This window comes from Vicugna pacos, chromosome 3 (assembly GCF_048564905.1).
Source record: "Vicugna pacos chromosome 3, VicPac4, whole genome shotgun sequence".
NCBI classification, from domain to species: domain Eukaryota; kingdom Metazoa; phylum Chordata; class Mammalia; order Artiodactyla; family Camelidae; genus Vicugna; species Vicugna pacos.
Genome location: NC_132989.1, coordinates 55,112,718 through 55,136,342, shown reverse-complemented (window position 1 = coordinate 55,136,342; position 23,625 = coordinate 55,112,718). Strand labels below are relative to the sequence as shown.

Sequence of the window (23,625 nt, the reverse complement as noted above, 5' to 3'; positions counted from 1 at the left end):
CCACAGAGGAAGCTGAGGCTCAGTTTCCTGCATGTTGTTTCTTTATTAGCTGTACTAAGGGTGGTCGGACAGAGTAGCAGAGAGAAAAATTATTTGTACATTTTTCAGTTGCGTATGCTTTTTTCTGTTTTCTCATCATGATAATAGGAAATTGTGTTTATACCCAACAGGGTGAATAAAATCCTTTTCCATAACTTCATTACCATGGCTTGTCCTCATCAGAGACCTAGAATATAAATATCCTCATGCCTTTAGACATGCATCTTTTCATAATATTTTATTTACAAGGATGTATCAGGTTCAGAGGGCTTGGTCTACAGCAAAGAATTGAAACTGATGGCCAGAATTTTTTTTTTCCAGAATTCTCAGCTTTTCTTAAGTATTCACCATCTCTTGATTTATGTTTTTACTTAATTAATTTTTAATGTTAAATTTTATACAATATTTCTATGTGTCTGGAACAGAAGGGGGCTCTTCCATCAGAATTCAGATCTATTTTTCTAGGCCTGCACCAGGTGTGTTTAAATTGTTTGAAAGTGTTTAGATGAGAAATGCATGCTCTACTTTGTCATGAAGCCTCCTACCCCGTCTCCATTCTCATTCACATCAGTCAACATATATTTTCATTTGAGTTTTAGACTCCTAGTGTACAGAGATAGGCAAATATTATTTTCTGAAAATACAGTTAATAAATCCTTTGAAAATTGCACTCAGTTTTTCTAAAATCCTTGCAGCTGAGCTACGTACTGGATGTGTGGATGTGTGTAACAAAGTCTCTCTAGTGGTCCAGATTATCTGCCTGTGAAATGATGGCGCTGTTGGGATTGGTGATGTCTACAGTGTTCTGTTTCCTTCTAGTGTAAGAAAGGTGTGGGCTACAGACATAGTCACAAGTATCAAGTGTCCCCAGGTTTTAGGGCCATGAGACTGGAGAAGACATATATTCTTGAGGTGCTGCAGGTCTGTCTTTTTAGGGAGCACATAGGTTCTTTAGTAATTTGGCCTGGCAATATCAGCCCCAAAAATCTTCCTTTAAAAGCCAGCTGGAAAGTGCTTTTGAAAAGTAGTTTTGTGACTCTGTCCTAATATCTTACGCATTCTGGTGCCTGTCTTTTGGCCAAATGAAAGCATGCAGTGGCTGAGTTTGTCACCAGAAGGAAAGTGCCAGTGAATAACAATAGATGATAGAAAACAGTGGTCATTTTATTGACCACCTTGTTTAAAACTACTTAAAGCAGTCATTCTCAGTGTCGAGGAGTTTCAGAATCCCCTGAGGTGCTTACAGCTTTTTAGGCTATGATCCTTCATCTCTCTTCCCCTGCCCTTTCCCCTCCATAAGTTTCCAAGTGTCCATTGCTGCCTGCCCCCTGCAGTGTACACTGCCTGTGAGTGATTCTGTTCCTGGGTCAAAATTCACTGAGCTAAGGTGTTAATGCCTCGCCAGTCACGTCACCCAGTACCTCGACATAGCATTCATTGGCAGTAATCATTATGTGCATTTTCAGTATAAGCTAATTAAATAAGTGTGAATTCCTGCCTATTTTGCATATTGTTTCACTGATGAGAATTAGTGATCATTTTACCCTAGTAATATTATGAAATTAAATTAGCTTCCATGTGATGTCCTACTCTGACCTTGAGTTTTAAATCAACTGATTAGTTAGTTGTTAATTGTTTAAAATTTTAGCCATAAAGGAACAGTGTAACCCCTTGCTGAATATTTGGAGATCAAAAAGGAAAGGCGAACCCTTTTTGCCTGTTGAGTTTGAGCCGTCCCTTGGTTCGAGAATCTTTTCAGTTATTGCAGCACTGGGTACTGAATTATTCTCAGTGTTCTTAGGGTAGGCCAGGATTCCTAGCCCAGCAAATTAGAATCGTTTCCTTCTCTAATCCTCTGACAATCATATTCTTGTATCTCTTCACTTCTTTCCGAAGATTGAATGTGAGGAACACTGATCTACGTATTTGCAGTTAAAATCTTAGCAAAATACCCTGATTGATTTCCGATTGAACCAATGATAAACCACATCTTCTCTGTGTATGTACAGTTTATCCACATCCTCCTACTGACCTGTGAACTGAAGATTTGGTTACTATTCAAAATGGAAAGACCACCAATAAGAAACAAGTAAAAGCTTAACAAAAAACATTCCAGCCAGTTCTGATAATCTGAAAATAATTCTGGAATGCTCTGGGAGAGGGGTTAGGTCCAGCAGGGTGTATGTGTTTGGAAAAGCTCTCCAGGATCTAGATACACGAAAATAAAGGGAAAGAAAACAACCATTTATTGATTTATTAAATAACTACTATGCTAAGCAATTTACATAGGATTTCATGCAATCCTCTTAAGATTTGCATATTTTGCAACTAGGTAAGTGAGTATTAGAACAGTTTTAAAAATGAGAAGACTACGGCCCAGAGAGATTAAATAACTTACCCTGGATCACACAGATAGCAAGGTTCTGTTTGGGTCTAATGCTTTTTTCAGTAGACCAGTCTTATAAACTCCTAGACTCAGTAGCTTATATCCAGGAAGTTTAAGTAACTGAGAGAGGAATTTGTATCTAAATTCAAAAAAGCACTAGAAATTAGTATTGTGCCCTCTGTTATTATGCTCAATATCTTAATACTGCTGAAATTCTCTCAAATGGATGAAATTTCCTGCTTCTGTGAAAGAGAGTGTTGTACACTGATTGAAATTAGCAGATAAGAGTTTGATTGACAGAATTTCTGTAGATGTTTTAATAGGCAGTAGAGGAGGGATACGTTAGACATCATTGAATACAGTGAAATGTTTAAATAGCAGGATTAAGTTACATAGCAGGAAAACTTACAGTGTAGGAATACAGAACTTTCACCCAGGCTGAAGGGTAAGCAGCAATGTTATGTTTTTACATCAGTTTCAGATGAAGCCTGTTTTAAAGTAAATCTTCCTGTTTTATTGAAGTTTTATCCTAGGGGAAAGTGGGATGAAATGCAGTGGAAGCGCTTATGATTACTCCCATTTTACAGATGAGGAAAACTGAGGCACAGAGCAGCTGGGGAATTTACTCAAAGTCATACAGCTGGGAGCAGAGCTGGAATTCACACTCAAGTGGTCTGGCTCCATGTCCATTCTCCTAACTACTCCAGAACACTACCTTTTCAATATTTGTGAAGATTAAGGTGATTGTCAGTATACATTTGTGAATTTGTTTTTCTTTTACATGGTTTCTAGAGTGGCATTTTATTTCACCCCACATTTTCATTTTTATTGTTTGGAAATCAGCTTGGAGAAGGGACTCTTATAATAATTCCTGTCATTTAAGCCTTCTTTATATTAAGAATGCGCTTCACTGAGAAGCAGGCTCCAAGAATGGTCACGTGACAGGTTCATCTCAGCTGAACACGATTGGCTCTGTCTCAGTATTTCCTCATATGTTCCCTGTCACTTTCTGTAAGAGACACTTTTGAGCCTATCATCTCTGTAGAGATTGAGGCTGGCAATTGGTTTTATAACACTAGAACCCACAAAAGTTCTCATTTAAGGACTGAACTTGAATGCCCTATGGAAACCAAACTGAAAGGCTCTGAGACAGATGTTCAGCAGAGCTCAGAATCTTTTATTCTTATAATAATCATATCAGTAACCAGATACACTTTCGATGAGCTCATAATATTTTTAGGATAAATATGCCATGCATTTCCATCCAAAGAAAATTTCATAGTGTAAAACAATGTTGCCCTTTCTCTTCAGGATAAACAACACTAGTGTGTAACTTCTCAAACCAGTGGTCACCACAGAACTACTCCCCTATTCTGAGACTGAAGAGAACTTTTGAGGCTATTGGTATTTATAAAATAATAAAAATCCCTGCTGTTTACTGATTTATCATGTGCCAGGCACTGAGCCTCATGAACACACCATCATCTAATCCTTGCTACCATCTTACTGGGTGAGTAGCATCTTTATACCCATTTGACAAGTAAAAAACACAAGTTTGGGAAGATCAAGCAGCTTGTCTGAAGTTACACAGCTAGAATTAGACCCCAGGTCTGTGGGACTCCAGAGCCTAAACTCTTGTGTTTCCCATTTGAACATCTGTCAGTGGGTACATTATTTAATAAACTTCACATATTTATAGCATATCAGAGTTGCAGGACTACAGAGTTCTCAAGCCTGACAGTTTACAGATGAGGAAACCAGAGAGGTTAAGACTGAAGTTCAAAGAGCTTGTCTTGGGCTGTCTTCCTCATTGTTCATTATTTTGCTCCTAATATGCTGAAATTGCATGACTCACAGGCTTAAGTAAACCATAGCTGGACAAACCATTTTTAGGGGAGGGGACTGCAAGAGGAAAGTAGGCTGTCTTTTCCGAGTCTAACTTCTCTGCTTTATCTCAGGCAACCAAAGTCAAACATAGTTGGAATTATTTCATGCATCAAGGAAAGCAGCCAGAATCCTTAGAGGCATGAACACAGGTTTAAAAAGCTGCATTTCTTCTCTTTGATGACTCACCACGTCGTGTGGCTTGCTCTCTTTCTTGCCCACAACATAATCACCCTGGGGGTGGAGTGTGGTGGGCCAACACTGGAAAAGTGGAGTTCACAGAGCAATGAAAATGAAATCATTGTTTTGTGGCACCAAAAGTTCAACTTCATGCCTTTTGTGAATTTCTTCTAAGCACCTGGTGGTCCTGTGTCAGAGCTCATAATCAACACTCACAGGGTGCGGCCGAATGTTCTAAGGTCTCTTTGGCTTGGATTGAGATCACAGATCAGCTGTGGCTGCTGTCCCAGTTGCCAGGCAACATTTGGATGTTTATTTTGAGATCTACTCACATGTTGCATCAGAGGCCGCAGCTGCATGTGCTCTCCACTTCCCAGAGCAAGCAGAGCTCAGGCATTCTATTTTTATCTTAAGTTTGTGTGTCCCTTTTACAATATTTCATGAATGTATAGCATACTCGGCCCAGATAGAATCGTTTTCCGTTTCCCCCAGGCAGCATTCAGATTGTCTCATTTTGCTGCGTTCTGCTTCATCCAGCTGGTTGTACTCCCGACTGACAATCTCCAGTACTTTCCCACCTCTCAGTCTTGCTCAAGCTAATTTGCTCACCTGAAATTACTACCCCTCCTCTGCCTCTATCTCCATTTTTGTAAAACTAAAATATTTTGTTTTAATTTTTAAGAGTCAGGTAGTTAACTTGTTATAGCAGTAAGTTCATGGGTATTATTGTCAATGACTGAGTTCGGACCGAAGCTCTACGGCTTCTTAACGATGAGATCTTAGATCAGTTACCTAATTTCTCTGAGCCTGTTTTCTCATTTCTAAAATGCAGATAATACTAATTAGGTCCTAGGATTTTTACAAAGATATCTTGAAATCAGATACCTAAATCCTCCTGTCACAGTTCCTGACACATGGAAGATTCTGTAGTCCTCACCTACCTCCCATTCACATGGTGATTAATCCTGAGTGAATAGTTCCCATGTCCTCCGTGAAGCCTTTCCCCGGCATCTTCAAACCCGCATCTCAGGAATAACCTCTTCTGAACCCTCTTCTTATGACATCATATTGTATTTAAGATCCTATCACAATCCACCTGATCTCATATTGTGTACTCACGGAGGTGTAAGTTGGTGCCCTAACTAGATCTGCTGGCACAAAGCCATGTTCTCCCTGAAAGAAGTGGCTCAGCCTCATTCATTGACGACCCATTTCATCAGAGTCTTGGTTTTTGTTATGATTAAATACTATAATTTGTTAGGTGACCATACTGTAGTTCCCTTTAAAAGCACCATTATTAAATAATTAAAGGCATTGCAAGACTTGTGTGTCAAGATGTGGTAGCACAGCAAACAATAGGCAGACTTAAACATCTGAATACTCATTTCCTAAAGTTGAATAATCCGTGACTACAGAAAGAAAAACGTAAACTTCTTGCTGGATCCAGGAATGGTGTTTGTGAAAAATGTCTGTCTGTGCTTTCCTTAGAAAGCCCCTCATCAGTCGCCCATTGTTTGTTCCAGGTGTCTTACAGGAAGCAGCTTATTTTTGTGTATGTGTGTTTTTTAAAATTATACAACGCTTGGGTAATGACAATAACAATGTAAATGACTAGATGTTTAAATTATGTTTTCCTAACCAGTTTTCTGACTTGTGCTTTGGACAAAATTTCTTTTTTCCCCCCCCTTTTTTAAATGGAGGTACTGGGGATTGAACCCAGGACTTTGTGCATGCTAACTAAGGATGCACTCTACGACTGAACTATACCCACCCTGTAGACAAAATTTCTAATAGAATAAAACTCATATAATGTTGCTCTTGAGCCATCAGATAATACTCTTGTCTATTCATGTACAAACTTAAACATTTATTTAAAACATACTTGTAAAGCAACTACTGTGTGCCAGGCTTGGCTGTGTGCAGCAGCTGAGACAGATGAGGACACTGAGGCACAGAGAAGTTAAGTAACTTGCTTGAGGTTGCACATGAAGTCAGTGTCAGCTGGAATTCCACCAGTCTTGAGTCCAGAGTCCCGTCTCATTCTCTTAACCAGTGAGCTATGCTGCTTGATGAGGTTCTCATGAGACACGGAGGACACCATCCAGGGTGGAAGGGAGACGTGGTGTGGGACATAGCGAGAGACATAGTGGAATAAATAGATTAGGGCAAATATGGCAAGTCTAAAGTTCAGGCAGAAGACATTGGACCTTATCTAGGACAGTGAGAAACCATTGAGAGTTTAGTATTTCCTCAGAGTGGGAACAAGGTAGGCATTTATTTCAGATAAATTAGGCAGCGGTTGGCAGAAAGGATGGGGACCTAGAGGTGAACCAAACTCGGATCTGCTGGCCCGTGCGCAGTAAAGCCAGCCTGCTGACACCGGGTGGTGGTGAAGCAAGTGCAGCCCTTACTCCTGGACACCAAGCCGAGAGTCCAGGAAGCTAGTGCTCGGAAGGCCCGAACTCCCTGGTGGCTCTCAGGGAAAGGTTTTTAAGACAGGCTGAAGGAGAGGGGTTGTGGGGTGTGTGATCAGTTCTGGACATTCTTCTGATTTATATGTCTTGAGCTAATCAGGGGTCAGTATCATCAGCCTGGTTCCAACTGGTCTGGGTCTACGTGCTTGGGCAGCATACAGTCAACTTCTTCCACCTGGTTAGGGTTTCAGTCTCTGCAAAACAGCTCAAAGGACATAGCTCGGAATATTATCCGTGACCATAGAGGAAGAACAAAAGGTCCTTGACTTTCTTTAATAGCTGAACTATTATTTTGTCCTGTTTGACTGTTTTCATTTGTTTCTGCTTTTTCTCACTTCTCTGGTTAAATTTATTCTTTGGGACTTTGGGAAGGCCTAGGAGGGTAAAGTCTTTCTACAGATAAGAGGCAGGTGAAAGACACGGTGAGGGGCAGGGTCTGTCCCCAGCAGGCCCCACAGGGTCCTGCTCGTTTATGTTGGGGGGTGCTGTGGGGGAGAACAAGGCATGGAAACTTAGATAGGCCTTGATGTAACCCAGGTGTGGGAGGTATGTGACTAGACCTGGAGTGTGGGCAGGAAAAGAAATGAAAAGGATGGAATGGCGATGAGGACTGGATGCAGCGCTGCGCCTGACTCCAGGTGATTCAGGGCAGGTGAGTTCCCTGCTTTGCGTTGTTTGGCCCTTACAGCGACTCCGGAGGCAGGTGGCATTACTCCCACTTTACACATGAGGCTGAAGGCTTCAGGAGGATAATTAATGTGGATCAGTAAGCGCTGGAGTAGGCATCTGAGCCTGCATCTAACACTCTCGGCTTCCTCCCTTTAAGGTGAAATAATGCCATCTGGTAGCAAATCGAGGCTGCTGATAAGGTGTGGAGAATGGTTCACATAGTAAATGATAGTTAAAGTCATGGGGAGAAATCAACATTCTAGGACTCAGTAGTGTAAGAGAGAAGGCAGAGAGTTTGTGACTGAATGTTGGAAACACACAGAGAAGGATGGAGCAGTTGAAGAGGCTCCCAGAAAGAAAGAGGTCAGAGGGCTGGGGATTGAACCTGGATCTCCCCGGGTCACAGCAGCCATGGAGGAGAGGAAGGTCAGGGATTCAAAATGAAACTGCTGATGGATATCAGGGGGAAGAGGGCAGGGCATGCTGTGCTGGTGTTCTTAGTAACCCTCCGCAAACAAAGGGAGATCGGGTGTGTGAAGGGTGGTGGGTGCTGCGGGTGGAGGATGGGGGAATGCTGCCAGTGAAGGGTGGGGGAGGGAGCAAGGTCTGGGGTGAGGCGCAGCCGTTGACTCACCTGCTGGCGCACCCTGAGTGTGCTTTCTGAACCAAGCCATGAATGGGGAGAGATCAAGGTGAAGCTGCGTGACTGCAGGGGAGAGACTGAGGATTCCTGTGAGAGAAGCAGCTGGCAGTGCCTGGACACTTCTGGAAGCCTAGGCAAGTGAAAAGACTCTCTGGCATAGTAGACATAGTATGGAGCCGAGGGAATGGCTTTTTCATCAGCCAGATGTAATGGTGGCAGAATGGACGAGTAAGCCCTCTTGGGCCCTGCCCCTTCTCAGGAAGCCCACGCTCTCCCGGCCTGGCCACTCACCAGGACCTGTGGACGAGCTCACAACCCTCTCCACTCACATTGAGCATCGCAGGGTGGTGGGGGTTGGTCCTAGGTCTTGCTTCTCTTCTCAGGCAACCTCACTAGAAAGCCCTGGTACTATGAGTGAGTGAGTGAGTGGGGATGGGAGAAGCAGATGCCCACTAAGGACTGATTGCAGTGGTTCAGAAGGTACGATGCCAGGGCTGGGCTCTGGTGTAATACACCTGAAAAGAAGGGCACATAGGATTTGAATTTTGGGGGAAGAGTAGCATCCTAACCAGTGACATTTGCATGAAAAAAAAAGGGGGAGAGATGAGTGAGGTGTTCTCTGAGATAGGAATGGCCTGGCTGCCTGGAGTAGATGTTCTGCATTGGGAGGTGGGCTGGGATTGGTGGATGGAGTCTTTAAAGGCAAGAGAAAGGAATTCTGCGTGATACAGGGAGCAACGGGAGTCGTCGTCTCTGGTTCTACTTTAGAGGAACTTGCCGGAAGATGAAGGAGGCCAGCATGGGTGAGAGAGCTGAAGGGCTGTGGTCTGGGGGACCTCTGCAAAATACATGTGAAACAGGAAAGCACTTGCCGTTTTACAAGGGTCTTAAAAGAACACCATGTCCCCCTCGTGTCTCTAATCATTTACTCCCATAAATCTCCAAAATTCTTACTGTAGCAAGTACACGCACTTAAAAGAGGCTTTGTTACATAATGCCAGAACATAAGATGCCGTATTGGGTAAGTACAGGGTTAAATATTAATTTTTTTCTAGACTGCAGTTACTTCCTTGTATCAGTATTGGTTTGTTTTAATGGAACTCGACAACACAGCAAGATTATTTGAAGTGGGCCTGCAACTGACTTAGAACCAAAGCGTTTGTTCTATCACATAGGCTTCTCCTGGTACCTGTTCAGGCACTTGAATGGTCACTAAACCTCCTTGATGTCTGTTATCTCACTAGACTGTAAACTCTTTCAAGGCTATGGTAGTAACTTAGTCATTGTATATCCTCAGCCTCTGGTTCATTGATTTTTAAACAGCCGTTGGTGGGTGGGTGGAGAATGATTATATTAAAGTGCTTCTTCTCTACGTTGTTACTCTGATTGATGCCTTAATTTAAGTTTATAAATGATTATTAATACTCTGGATGTCAGGGTATGTGCATGGGTCATTTAGGAGGGAGAGTGTAGTTACAGCCACACTTCAGTCTGATTTATCACTAATCCTGTAGAGGGATTTGGTATTTGAGCAGTGAGGGCTGTGCATTAAAACTGGTTGTCTCTTGCTGTTAGGACTGGCTGATGGGTGGATTCTTCAGCGGAGTCACCAGTTTAGAAATCGGACAGAATAGGTCCCAGCCCGGCACACAGAGCTCGGAGGGGCCTCCCTGCCTTATCCTTCAGTGGTCACGTTAACTATCCCTTCCTCAGCATCACCTGTCCCAGCTGTCCCCCGAACTCGCTCTGGCTGTCTCATTTGTGTTCTCATGGGACCCTATTTTCCTTTATTGCACTGACCACAAGTAGTTATTGAAGTGGTTATTCTGTTAATGTCATCTCTGACCAGGCTGTAACTGTCACAAGGGCAGGGACGTGTCTGTCCTTTTCCCCACTGTGTTCTCGTCAGCTAACACAGCACTTGACATAAACTATGTTCGAGATAAATGCCTGTGGAGTCAGTGAACTGTGGTAAACTTTGACAGGTCACTTAATCTTTATGAGATACTGTTTTCCTCATCTGTTTAAAACCTACGTATTCAAAGTTTTTCTCTAAGGTTCTTTTGTTCAAAGGTTTATGTTAACTCTTTGAACTTTTTAAATTAAATTATTCACACCCATAATTAGAAGTTCAAACAGTATAGAAGATTTAAATTGAACGTGTATGTAATTCTTCAATAAAGATAAGAAACATTAAAAGTTCCCTATCTTTACAAATAGAGTAAAAACTGAACTCACTAGTTAGTCAAAGTCAAACCAGCCCATACAGGACAGGATTACTTTCCTCATTTCCAGCTCCCATGAAGTGGTTTTCCTTTTAGTTTCAAAATATTTAGTGCTTTAGTGATGGGGTAAAACTTTCATGAAGGAATCTTTGCTGAGAACAGGTGGGGCCAAGGCCTCTAGCTAAGTTCCCCTTGTCACCTGCCCCGTGCTTATTTATAGCTGTTCCATGGAGGTTTTACTGTTCCTAGTGAGCCTTTGAAAGTCTCCTTTCTAGGATTTGAGGATCACTTCCAGCTGTTGCTTAACAAAACAAAAACCCAAGCCTATATGATTTCAGAAATGTTTAAGTACATTTGGATATGTAGAAAATTAATGAATGTTCGCCTGAAGAGCTGCACTTTCCTGTGGAGTTGTTTGGTCTTTGGGTGGTTTTGTAAAGCTGAGGGGAACCCTTGAAGGAGTGGGATGTAGCCAGGTGGAGCTTCTTGAGTTTGAGTGAAAATTTATACAATTGCCCCTAATGGAGGAAAGACAGAATATAAGTATGTTAATCCCCCAAGTTAAAAAAAAATTCTCAAGGAAAAATGAATACTCACATACGTGTCCATTAATCTGACGAGGGAAAATCTGCTTTGGTACATCTTCCAGTTCTTTATACTGAAGAGAGAGTGAGGGAGACCATCACATGCCTGCCGTGGTGACCAGGTGTCTGTGTTTTGCGGTGGGGGGTGCCCACTTGGTGCCGAAGGGTGTTCAGAGATAGTTAAGGTCATGATTATATTTGAAAAATCGGTATACTAAAAATTCTGGCTTTTATCTATAAGTTGTGGTGATTTAACTATAAGTACCAACATGCTCTCCATTAAGTGAGGTCAGTGGGAAAGTGGTTTTGTTCATGGACCGTGGGTTATAGTGGGTTCATATAGTCAGTTTGAGTGTAGTGAATGGAGGTAGAAGAGCTGGGGGATCAGGAGCGATGGGCTCACGTGCCCTGGGACTCAGCCTCTAAGTGGCTCAGGGCCAGGCATCAGGGACAGCGCTCTGGGTGGTGTTGGCAGGGAGCAGCTGTTTACTGACAGCCAGTTACTTAAGAAGACAACTCATGCCAGGTGGAATCCCTGGGCTCTAAAACCTAATGGAGTCAAATGTTAAGGTTTAAATGAGCCTGAGTTCACAAAGATAGTAATTGTGAATTTAATGTTAACCAGTGAATTGCAGGTTAAGTGCTTGAGTACATAGTGCTCGATACCTCGCAAGTGTCCACGTGCACATCCCCCTGCTTGGGTGAGTAGGATACAGGGGCTGACTCCGCACCCCTAGGAAAGGTGTTTCTTCAATATTTTTGTTACCATTCACAGCCTCTTGCCCTCCAGGGAGGAACCTAGGTGGGAGACAGTTAAAATAGCAGTATCCCCTCTGCAACCCTGTCTCTCGCCTTCTCTCCCTTCATGACACTCCTCATCCACCTGTGTCTGTTTCCCACCGCTCTGCCTGCTTGTCTGTCTTGTATAATCCCTTAAAAATAATACCCTGGTAATTTAATGACTACCTACAATGTGCCAGACATTTTACACACATTATCTCAAATACTTGGAACCCTGCAAAACAGACATTATATACAGCTCGATTTTATAGACTTAGAAAACTAAGACTCAAAGTCACAGAGCTAGTGATGGGCAGAGTTGGCATTTGAAGAAAATTCTGTCAAGTTTCAAAGTCCATGTTCTTTCTGAAAATAACACAAACAATAGTTATAATCATATTTACTGAGCACTTAATGACCAGGCAGTGATAAACTTACAAATATCTTGTTACCTACTGAAAAAAAAAAAAAAAACTGAGAAAGGAGGACCTGAAGATCAGAAAAATGTGACTTGCCCAAGATTATTTATAAGTAGCACACCCAAAACATGAATCCATTTGATCTGGTTAAAAGGCTTTTCACCCTCTGGGCAACCCCACCAACTGAAATTGTGTGGAAGTGGTGCTCCAGGTGAAGTAAAACCCAAGTAAACAGTTAAGAGCAAGTATGGTTAAGAGGAGCTGAAGGACAGAGTAGGTTGTAGTTTAACTAGAATCAGACTTCCCATTTCTTTCCTTTCTAGGTATCAACTTCCTCTGCTTCAACCAGCAAGTCTTCCAGTATGAATCCCACAGAAACCAAGGTATGAAGAGTCTTCAGAGGTCGACTTGGGTGAATGCCTTAAAGTTGATTACACTGTAAAGCTAAAGGAGTGTGGATTGATAGTTGACAGATGAGTTCTGTGTCCTCGGAAGCCTAGGTTATGGAAGTAAACATTTTCTTCCTGATTTATGAAGGTCTTTGGAAACTCAGCTTTCCTTTCAGTGTTTACCTCAGGCATCATCTACACTCTTATCTGTCATTTTAGAATATCTAGAAAAGAATAGCAGCCAGAGTTTTTTTGGTTGTAGACTTGATTGATTTTTTTTAATTGTAAGATAATTTCTCTAAGTACGTTTCTCTCAATCTAGATAAGAATATACATTTCTTACTAAACTGGTTTTATTATCCTGTCCATTTAAAACCAAATATAAGAATGAGGAAGGTTACACTAAATTAATATGGAAAGAAGTGACACAGATTCTGGTTATCGCAAATGCTTTCTGAAGTTTCTTTCTGAAACTTGAATCCTGTGGGGTACCATCTTGTTGCTAACCTTGTCGAGCTGTTGGGATTTATTTTGGTGATAATTTCTTGGAATTTCAGAAGAAGAAGGAAAAAAAAAGTCCTCCAGTGGGATTGCCACATAGAGTAAGGCTAGTTCTGAAGAGTTAGCTGAGCTGCCTTAGATCCTCTCCCCTCGTTACCGGGTCTTAAGGTCTGTTTCTTGGGGATGTTCTGGGATGGAGGACTAAAGAAGGGGGCGTTTTCAGGATGTTCTCAAGTAATTCTTATAAGCTAATATTGTTCAATGCCTTTAAGAACTACCCCAGCTCCATTATTATTAAATTGCTCTTATTTAAAATCACCAGCATACCTCTGCTTTTTGTCTTCCTATTGCTTTGCTATCCCAATAGAATCCTGTGCTGTAATTCAGTACTGGCACCATAATGGAGTACTATTGAGGGATCCTACGACCTCATCTTGAACTCTTTTTAAAGGACATTGCAAATATCTTGAAGCACACTGTTCAAATCTAAGCTCTTAAAACAGTCATTTAGCACTCTTTGTAATTTTAAAATTTATTTTTAAAGTTATATTTTTGTTAATTTACATTTACATTAATTTAATGGTTTTCAAAATATACATTTTCTGATCCATAATTAATCTGTTAGCTGTCGCTATTTATTTATGCCAAGCTTAATCTTAAAAAATAAAAAAAAATCCTGATCTTAATCTTAAAATAATCTGAAGACATTTACCAAAAAAAATTTGCCAAGGGAAAAAAAAATTCTCTTAGAACTTAGAGTTCATGAAAATTAAAGAAAGGAATCGAAAGGAGAGCCAGAAATACACGATTTCCCTTTTATTATTTTGGTTCGCATTTGATCCAATGCCTGATTCTAATCCATCCCCACTGACTCTCAGCTCCAGGAGCAATGTTTATTTCAAGTGTGCTCTGTTTTCCAGAGCAAGTGTCAGCAAACTCTTCAGTCATTGCTAAGCATGAATCGTGAGAATTCCTGGCAGTCCTATGGAACTGGAGGAAAGGAGGAGAGAGAGAAAGTAGGAGGAGAGAGAAGAGAGGGAGAGACAGAAATAAGATGCACATGATGAGGTGTCATCGGTGGCTGACTCAGGATTCTCTTTCCTTGGTGGATTTCAATCACATTGTGCTCATTAATCATCTTACTTTCAGGTGCTTCTGATATTTAGCTCATAACATTTACATTAGCTTCCTCTTAGAGATTTTTGTGAACTTCATAAGCTTTTAGAGAAAAGATGTTAATTCAAGATGATTCCTGTATCACATCCTTCTCATGTTCTACACCTTTAAAATGAAAGTCAATGTAGCTCTGAAGGGAGGTGATAGGTCTAGATCTAAGTTCTCTTGCCCCTGTCATATTAGAATTGGTAGTCACACTGCTGTGTGTAAGACAGAAGTTCAGATCACTGCTAATCAGGATGAGATCCTGGAGAAGCTATGTAGTGTGGACACTAGAGCCAGACGGCTTGGCTTGGTATCCTAGTTCACACCAGCTATGATATTGGAAAACTCCTCTTTGCTTTCATTTCCTTATCTGTCCAGTTTGGAGGAGGAGGATAATAGTACCTTTCTCACAAGGCTGTGTAAGGAGACAAATGTAAGGATACTGAAGAGTGCCTGTCCACAGCAGGGCCCGGTGGGAGCTGGCTGGTACTGGAGAGACCATGCAGTGCAGTGACTGAGAGCACACAGCCCCAGCTCCACTGTGGGTGTCCTTGGGAAGTTACTTAACTTCCATTTGTCTCAGTTTTTCACCCATGAAGTGGGAATGATGATGGTGATGATGATAATGATACTCACAGTACCTGTCTCAAGATTATTATGAGGACTGGGAGAGTGGGACTAAGTTTAGAACAGGCCCTGCTACTAAGAGGCTGTCGATAGGCTTAGTTATTACTGTCATCATTATTATGTTCAGCAGCAGCACCACCCCCAAAATAAAGTTTGGAGATGCGTTAGCGATTACTGATTACAAAGTACATTTCATTAGAAGCTGCTTGTGTCCGTGAGTATACATTCTTAATTGTATTGCGGAGTTCTTTTATGCAAAATATTGACTGCCAAATTACAATTAGAAGCTATTAACAGACTCAAACCATTGCAATACCAGCTGACTTATTTTCCTCGTTAATCATTTAGTAAACTGCATTTGCATAAACTCAAAAAAGCATAGTAGCACATATAGAAACTCCTTGAAAGGATCCAAAATTTCAAACTTTAAAAACATTTCTTTGATCATGAACTTTATTTCCTTCCCCAAACAGTAAGTGTGTTGGCATGGCAAGGGGGTCCATTATGTGAGGAACACATGTACTTCCATCACTGAAGCAGAAGGCATGATAAATGAAGAGGATATTTGGCATTAGTCTCTTCAGAGAATGGAATGAAAAACAGGAGTCTCTGCTGAGATCACCAGGCAGATAAAAGGGAAAGAAATGGCAGGAAGCATGAGGCCTAACTTTGAATCTCTTACTTTGAAAAGTTCACAAAATGTTGAATCAGGGTTCGTTCTTGTTTTCATATCTTGCCTGTACGGAGGATGTATGTGTGTATTTAAGGAATTGTCTTTTTTGACACAGGTAACCTTTGGTTGGGTGAAACTGTGAAATATTCCACTAAAGATCCTAAATCACAACCAAGTTTTCAGAAGCATTCCTAGAACTTTAGATTAGACCTCTACATTTTCATCGTACAATAAAAACCCATGCACTGTTACAAATTGTATGCTGACAGAATTTGAGAAAACTTTTGACAACGCCTGTGACTATTCATTTGATCATAATCAAACATTGGAAATACAGGTGGAAAAAATACGGCTCAAGCAGCCTTTGCACAGAGATGGAAAGGTAGGGAAAGGGATCAGATGTTTTTTATCAGTGGGACTCTTACAGATTTCCCGTCACCAGAAAAAGTAAATCCATACTGAAATCTTTGCTTGAGACCTTAGAATTGAAGTACCCACAACTCCTTGGAGATGTATGAATATATGATGCAACTGATGAGTAGAATGTGTCTTGGTATAAACATTTTAACCCTGTTCATACATGTTACTTATTTGACTGTCAGATAAAATAAAGTCACACTTGGGGCTGTGCTCTTGTATTAGGCCATGCCAGTCAGCAAACAGCTGGAAGGACAGCAGTCTCCTAAAAAGAAAAGGCACAGAAAACAGGTGATGTGGTTCGTTGTACTAGGGGAACACTTCTGTTTACTAATGGTCACTTCAGCTGCTCAGCACGAGCTAATGACTGCAGCTCACAATCTCTGCAATGCTCTAACCCATCACAGACTTTGGGGTAGCTTGGTTACCCATCGCTCACAGTCTGGCACTAAAAATAAATTTCACTGCCCTCTGTGCTCTCCATTCTGTCACCATCCCGCTGTTCACACCAACACCCGAAACCTGCGGTGAGTATTTCATTCATAAAGAGATCAATCATGCTGGTGCTTTGAAGGGTGAGGGTTTTTATTTCCATTTGCTTATATATTAGCTACAATGTTCATAGTAATAAAGCTTTATACATCTTTCGTACACACAGAAGATGCAGGTTGCCATTTGAGGAGTAAGAAAAGCACACTCATTAATGTGCTTGAGTGTTTAAAGAGTTACAGTTCCAATAGAAGTGTAATAATCTTAATTCATATAAAGTTCATATTAACAAATCCATAGAAACCATCTTTTTATCTTCCTTAGTTGAAGAAAATACATGCTAAACTTTGTAAACCATGTCCATTTTTCCTTTCTTTTTCTGAATTTAGGCTGTAAAAACAGAACTTGAGAAGAAGTCACAATCAACTAAGGTAAGTGATTTAGTCAACTAGTGAGTTAGTTGGATTCTTTACAATAGTCGTGAATAGCCAGTTTTTTAAAGAAATTGTCAGCTAATTAATTTTGGATTATCCTTTGACCATAACTATAAAGAGTGTATATAAAATAACATTAAATCCATATATGGTTAAAATGAATGTATATTTTATAAATGAAAGCAATATAATTCAGAAGCCATTTTGTTCAAATCTAGATTTCTGTTATAGATAAAGTAATTGTTTTTTTTTTTAAATAAGCAACAAGAACAAAGGACAAGCAATAACGGGTAATGAGTAGCCAATTACCTTAATGATGAGACTTCAAGAATAGAGGTGTCTTCTGAACCCAACATCTACGTAATGTAAAGATGAGAATCTCTCCTAAGAGGCCCTGGCTTTATCCTGATGGTCTTATCTCTGTTGGTGGAACTAGTTATCACTCAGGAGACAGCTCTGACTCTCCCTTGGGAGCGGCTTCTCTCACTTTCCTGACTCATGGCTGTTTGGACTGAACCCCAGGGTGCAGGCAGGGCAAATGTTTCTCCTCAATAAGGTGTGTGCTTAATTTTTTTCAAGCACACTTGAGCAGATACTCGAATAAGACCACCAGGTTTCCTATAGGAAAGCACGAGATGATTTGGGCTGAAGCACTTTAATTGCAGGCGAGGCAGGGAGGTGCCATGTGAGTCGGATGAGGCTTACCTGATGATGTGCTAAGGCGTCCTGGTGGCCCGCTGTAGCGGGAGAGTGCAGCCAGGTGGGAGGTGTCTTCTGTTCCATATTTAAACGTTTTTTGGTTATCTATCCAATCTCAAAAGAGTTGGGTTTCTGGTGACACTTGTCTTCTCTACTTGTAACACAGAAAAGACTATATAAATCATTTAATTAAAAAATAGGTTCTTCTCCTATGAAAGGATATTTTTAAAAACTTAATTTTAATTTGTGGCATAGGATCTCCTATCAACAAACTCAGTGGTCAGTGATCATTTGACATCTCTGTGGATGGATTTGCAGTTACTAAATGATCTGCATGAATTGTGAGAAACAGCCAATAATTTAGAGATACATACCTGTTTGAAAAGTCATTCCAGATGAAATACAGCTGTTTTCATTATTTTTCTGATAATTGTCATTATCAGACTGTTGGTAGGATTTCTGTTGACCAGACAGCAACATCTGCTTCTCTAACTGGGCCTTTCCCATGAGAGGCAGAATGGCTTAATTGGGATTTTTGTTTTTAAGCCTGTTTGGAAATACGCAAACAATGGACTTCAATGTAATTAAGATTTTCTCTTTTGAAATTGACAGCCATCTGCGGTTCATGAGAAAAAAGCCGAAGAAGTAAAGCCAAAGGAACACACAGAGGTAAATGATCATCACTGGGACTTGATATCATAAGGTGAAGCCATTTTTTCTTCTTTTCTTTTTTTGTGAAGAATAAAATTCTGAGCTCTGAGCGTTCAGCTCTTAAGTCCTACCAAGGATGGCTGGTGTTTGTTTTCCCAGCTAAAATGGCACCACCGTGTGGCATTGGCAGGATTTGCAACTTGCCCATGTGATTCTTGCTAAACTGGGAAGGAAGGACTTGCATTGTTTCCAATTTTGTACCCAAAGTGAAATTGTGTCACATGTATATCGTACTAATTTAAATAATTTTATAATTCAAAACTATGTAAAATGCAGCTGTTATGAATGCTTTCTACTCTTTAGAGAAAAGTAGCAGTATTTGCTATATTGTTAACAATGTGGGGTGTGTGCCTGTGTGTGTTTTCAGCCAAAAAGCCTACCTAAGCACTCATCAGAGGCAGGAAGCAAGAAGCATGCTCATAAGGAAAAAGCAGTTTCCAGATCAAGCGAGCAGCCCACATCAGAGAAATCAACAAAACCACAGGTAAGTGAAGCATATTGATTGGAAAACACTAATATCAACTCGAGAATAAGATACAGATCCTCTGTCTACATTGATGTGTGTGGGTGAACCTGCAGAGCTACGCCGAATATATCTCATATTGTAATGATTTGATGCTGTCATTTTGCTGGTGTTGTGAATAGCCTTGTGGAAATTTGGGACTGAGACAGGCCTGAGAAGGGCATCAGGTGGGTCTGGGGCGCCTCTCCGCTGCCCAGTGGTGCCCAGTTGTGACTGTGAGGCAGCAGGCTCTGGTGTGTCACAGACAGGAAGCTTGGGATTGAGGCTGCCTCCTGGGCCCCTCTTACCCTGGGCTGTGGGAACACAGCTGCTCTGCGTGATCTGCTCTTTCCCAGGAAGCCTTGCAGTTTTGAAGAGTCTTGTAGGAGAGATCAACTTACAGAGCCAATAATCAGAAACACATTATATATTTCTAGAGCCAGTGCGGGTCACTTGTTAGAAGAATAAACGTCTAGGAAGATGCTTTTTTCATTGTGCACTCTTAGAAAACAAGAACGAGGCCTGCTTAACCATATACCTGTGTCAGAGGTTGCAAATTTGTGACTCACCAAATGCAACCACTTGTGCATTTTCTTTGGCTTGCAGTATTATTAAAATGATCTTGAATTAAATTCAGAATGTTTCACATAAAATGCACATTTCAAGCTTTTCTTAAAAAATGGGTATATCTGGTAAGAGTGGGCTCACATGGCAACCATTGACTAGAGGCTTGGCACCTGGTATGTGCCCACCTGGCCCTCTTCACCTCTGTGTGGTACCTGCCTGGACTCCCCCAAGTTCTTGAGTCCAGCTGTGTGCGCCCCTCGCTGCATCATGTGCAGTGGAAGCCAGTGACCCTTCCCCTACAAGACGTCCACTAGGGGGAGCCAGCTTGGTAGCGACATCTGAAATGTGTGATCTTGAAAACAGTCATTCGAAGATACTTAGTTCTGTCGCTCTTTTATCCTTTAGACTAAATCACAGGACACAGTTTCCGATGGTGGAAAGAGTGCAGTTTCTGGTGTAGCTGCAGCATCTGGCAAACCAGCTGACAAGGTGAGCACACATCAAAGGTATAACGTGTGATGGGCCTCCTGAGCACCTGCCACATGTAAGTCCTTGGTATCAGTACCAAGGAGATTAAAATGTGGGTGGATTCAGATCCTGTCTTCAAGATTTATAGGTTTGAAATAAAGCAGATAAAATTGCCACGAACATTTGAAAAAGTATTACACTCAACTTTCCATGGGGACACTTGCTATCTTGAAATTAGGAGATCACGTACAGTGCCACCTCCATGAACTGATACAGGAGGTTTCCCCAGGAGCATCACAAGCCCTCTCAGGACATGTGCCCTGCTGGCTACTTATGGGCAACCCCCATGGATCATTTGAAGCGCTCCTTCAGACTCCAGCCGAGGAGTGTGAGACAAGAAGTCTACTGTTTCTACCCAGAGCTACACAGAGTTAGCAGTCAGAGTTAGTGATCGATTTGGAGGCCTGTCTGCCTGGAAACGCTAGAACTTACTTCTCTTGAAGGTACAAGTAACTAATTGGACCATCAGTCAGAAGAAATGAAATGAAATGAAAATGAAAGCAGAAAAAAAGTAGGGTGTGTTTATCCATTTTCCTGCTTTTCAAAATGGGAGCAGTTACCCCCGTCCACAGGCTAGATGGTAAGGAAAGTCATAGGATAAAAGTATGGAATATCTCCCTGAAACCAATTTTTCTCAGTTTGAAAAAGAAAAGGCACGTATTTATTTTTCTCCAAACTAATGCAGATATCCCATAGCATGATGGCAACATTTACATAAACTTTTAAATGAAAATACTCATAAAAGAAAAAGGTTTTTTTTCTGAGCAGACCCCTTGTACAGATCTTGAGATCCCCACCCCCACCCAGACATACACTACATGATGAGAGATACTTAGATGACATAGTTTAGAAAATGGATAGATTGAAGGCAGAGGACTAGCCCTGTAGATTTATACAGAATAGATTTAAGATTTAATCAAAATCTGAAACTTTATGACAGATATAAATTAGCCAGGATTATCAGTAAAAGCTAAACAACATTAGGTGAGGTTTGTATGGAATTTGGCTGTGCATTGACTTGTGCTGGGACTTGCGCAAATCATTTCACTTTTCTTTACCTCTGATTTATCTCCCATAAAATGGGATTGACCAGATCTGCTTTTTTTTTTTTTTTTTTAAAGTCCATACCATGTGTAAAGCACTGTGGACTGTGGTCTGACTCTGCAGAGCACTGAGCTGCAGGCTGGCCTTCTAGTGTTGGGAGAAGACAGTGTACCTGGGACTGCATTCAAGGCAGATTAAAACAGGTCCCCACAAGGAGCTGTTGGAGGAACAGAGGGCTTCTGTTTGATTTGGGGGAACCCACGAGGACTCTGAGTAGATCCGGTTTGAGTTCAGCCTGGAAGGATAGTGGGCTTGCGGTGCAAACACATCAAGGTAGGAAAGCACATGATGTGATCTGGGCACGAAGTGCATTCCAGTGTGGGTGAAGCACAGAAGGGGTCAGTGGTGGGGCTGTAAGACAAGAAAGACAGGTTGAGGCACTGCTGTGGAGAATGCTAAGGGGCGTTCATCCACATGGTCGTGATACAAGCCACAGCAGGTAAACATTGAAGATTAGCGAACAGATGGAGTGATGAGATTAAAACCAAGCTGTAGAAGGATTAAGTGACCACAGTGGCTGGGATGAAAGGGAATAGAGATAAGAAGGTGGGAGGCAGGTCAGGGGCCGTTTCAGTCTGGTGAGTCTGAATTGAGGCTCAGTTACAGCTGAGATAGAATAAGTGAGTGGGGTGCAATGCAGGAGGTGTTACACAGGTAACACCATCAGATTTTAGGAAATGATTGGCTGGCTGCAGTGGGCAAAAGTGAAATAAAATCTCACATAACCTGGGGCTTCGGAGTCTGAAAGAACTAGGTTGGTAACCCTGAGGGGAGGCAAGGGGGCAGGAACCTGGCAGTGCAGGGCGAGCACCCGTGAGAGTGAGCGCTTCCTTAGGCTGTGAGGCTGGCCCTGGTCACCGCTGACAGGTGCACGGACGTCAGAAGGGGAACTGGCAGAGGAGGAAAAGTGGCGCCCGATTTTGGACAGGCTAAATGGAAGTGAGATGTCCCAAGAGGGATTTGTAGCATGGCAATTAGAACATTGTTTTGGGGTGCAGAAAGAGGGAGAGGCCGTGAGGGAGAGGAGAGAGTAACTGAGTGAATTTCTGCATGAGGTTATGGTTGAATCAAGGATGTGGATTCGGTTGCCAGGGCTCAGGCGGGCCCTGCTGGTCCCCATGGTAGCTTTAGTATAACAATTGCGGCAATCACTTTTTTAGCTCTTACTTATATATCAGGTACTCACGTTGGGCTTAGCATGTGCCAAACATTGGCTTTCATGCTTTATTTAATCCTCACAACTCCCGGCTGTGGGTGCATTCACTGTCCTGGTCCCACACAAGCAGATACAGATGTTCAGAAGGAGATGTGACCTGCCCGAGGTCTTGGGCAGCCAGTGCCTGTAGGCTGGTGTGCACACCCGAGAGTCTGAGCCTGTGCTCTCCACTTCTAAGCTCTGCTGCCCAGGTTTCAGAGACCTTCGAACAAAACAGTTTCCTATTGTCTAGAACCTGACAACTTCGCCCACTTAGTTGCTGCCTGGCCCTGAAAGCCCATGGAATGATGTGCCTAGGACCACCAGCACAGGCAGAAACACGCAGAATGTGTGTGTCGGGGGCAGAGCAGGAAAGACATCATAGGTGACAGAGAACAGAGGGCACAGATGCCAGCCTAGAACCAGGATGGTGCCTGGTCATGGCTGCTATGAGATGAGAGTGAGGGGGAGGGTAGAACTTCGGTGAAGATGATATCTGGGTAAAGGCATGGAAATCACAGATGGGAAAGTTATTGGCAATCATTGAAGCAGTGTTGGAAAGGACATTTATTTTAGGGAAATTAAGGAAGCAGTGGGTGATGAGATGCCAAAGCAAGACATGTGGAGGTCTTCATTGTGGGGCAAAAACTGAGAGAGCAACAGCTAGAAGTCTTGACTGCTTGTAAGAAGAAAGAATTTACGGGTGTTGCAAAGACTGGCTGTGGGCCCTGGGAGAGGCAACTGAGAGCAGTGAAGAAAGAGATGGGCAGTCCTGGATTCAAATCTTAGTGCTGTCCTTTACTGTGTGACCTGGGAAAAGTTACTCAACTTCTCTGAGCCTTGCTTGCCACATCACTACACAAGATTAATGTTATTTATACTGTTCTGGAAAAGGATGTAACACATACAACATAGTGTCTGGCACAGAGTAGATGTTCGGCATAGGATCAATGTTACTAACATAATGACATCATTTAAAAATAATATTGTTAAATTTTATAAAGGTAATGTGAGAAGTTTTTATTTCTTTTTGAACCCCTACCAGAGTAAAGAAAATAAATCATTAACGTCAGCTGTACCAGTTGAATCCAAACCAAGTAAACCGCCTGGAAAGGTATGAAGATAGCAATGCATTTTTACATAGATATTTATTCATAGTTGCTGTGTTTATCATGATCTGATTTCTTGAGGGCAAACAGTATGAGGTATGGATAACTTAAAGGACCTTTTTAATGAATTATTTTTTCAAGTTAATGTGGGTCAAATGTGTGATTTTCTCATATATAGCTATATATAACATTTTATATTACAACCCTCTGTTCTGGAAACTCCAGTTACATTGCAT

General features: G+C 41.7%; 1 protein-coding gene across 10 annotated transcripts in view; it reads left to right on the top strand.

Annotated features, from left to right (window-relative positions):
• The window catches only part of CAST (calpastatin), a 111,259-nt gene that overhangs the window by 42,159 nt on the left and 45,475 nt on the right, over window positions 1-23,625 (top strand). For 8 of the 10 annotated variants that reach the window (XM_072958384.1, XM_015246720.3, XM_015246719.3 and 5 more), the window contains 6 exons: window positions 12,607-12,666; window positions 16,930-16,971; window positions 18,286-18,342; window positions 18,752-18,868; window positions 19,859-19,942; window positions 23,326-23,394. In XM_072958384.1, the coding sequence (XP_072814485.1) occupies window positions 12,607-12,666; window positions 16,930-16,971; window positions 18,286-18,342; window positions 18,752-18,868; window positions 19,859-19,942; window positions 23,326-23,394 (429 nt within the window). Of the gene's footprint in view, window positions 1-8,330; window positions 8,410-12,606; window positions 12,667-16,929; window positions 16,972-18,285; window positions 18,343-18,751; window positions 18,869-19,858; window positions 19,943-23,325; window positions 23,395-23,625 lie in introns of those variants that run through there. The other 2 variants (XM_072958389.1, XM_072958387.1) reach the window with 2 other exon arrangements.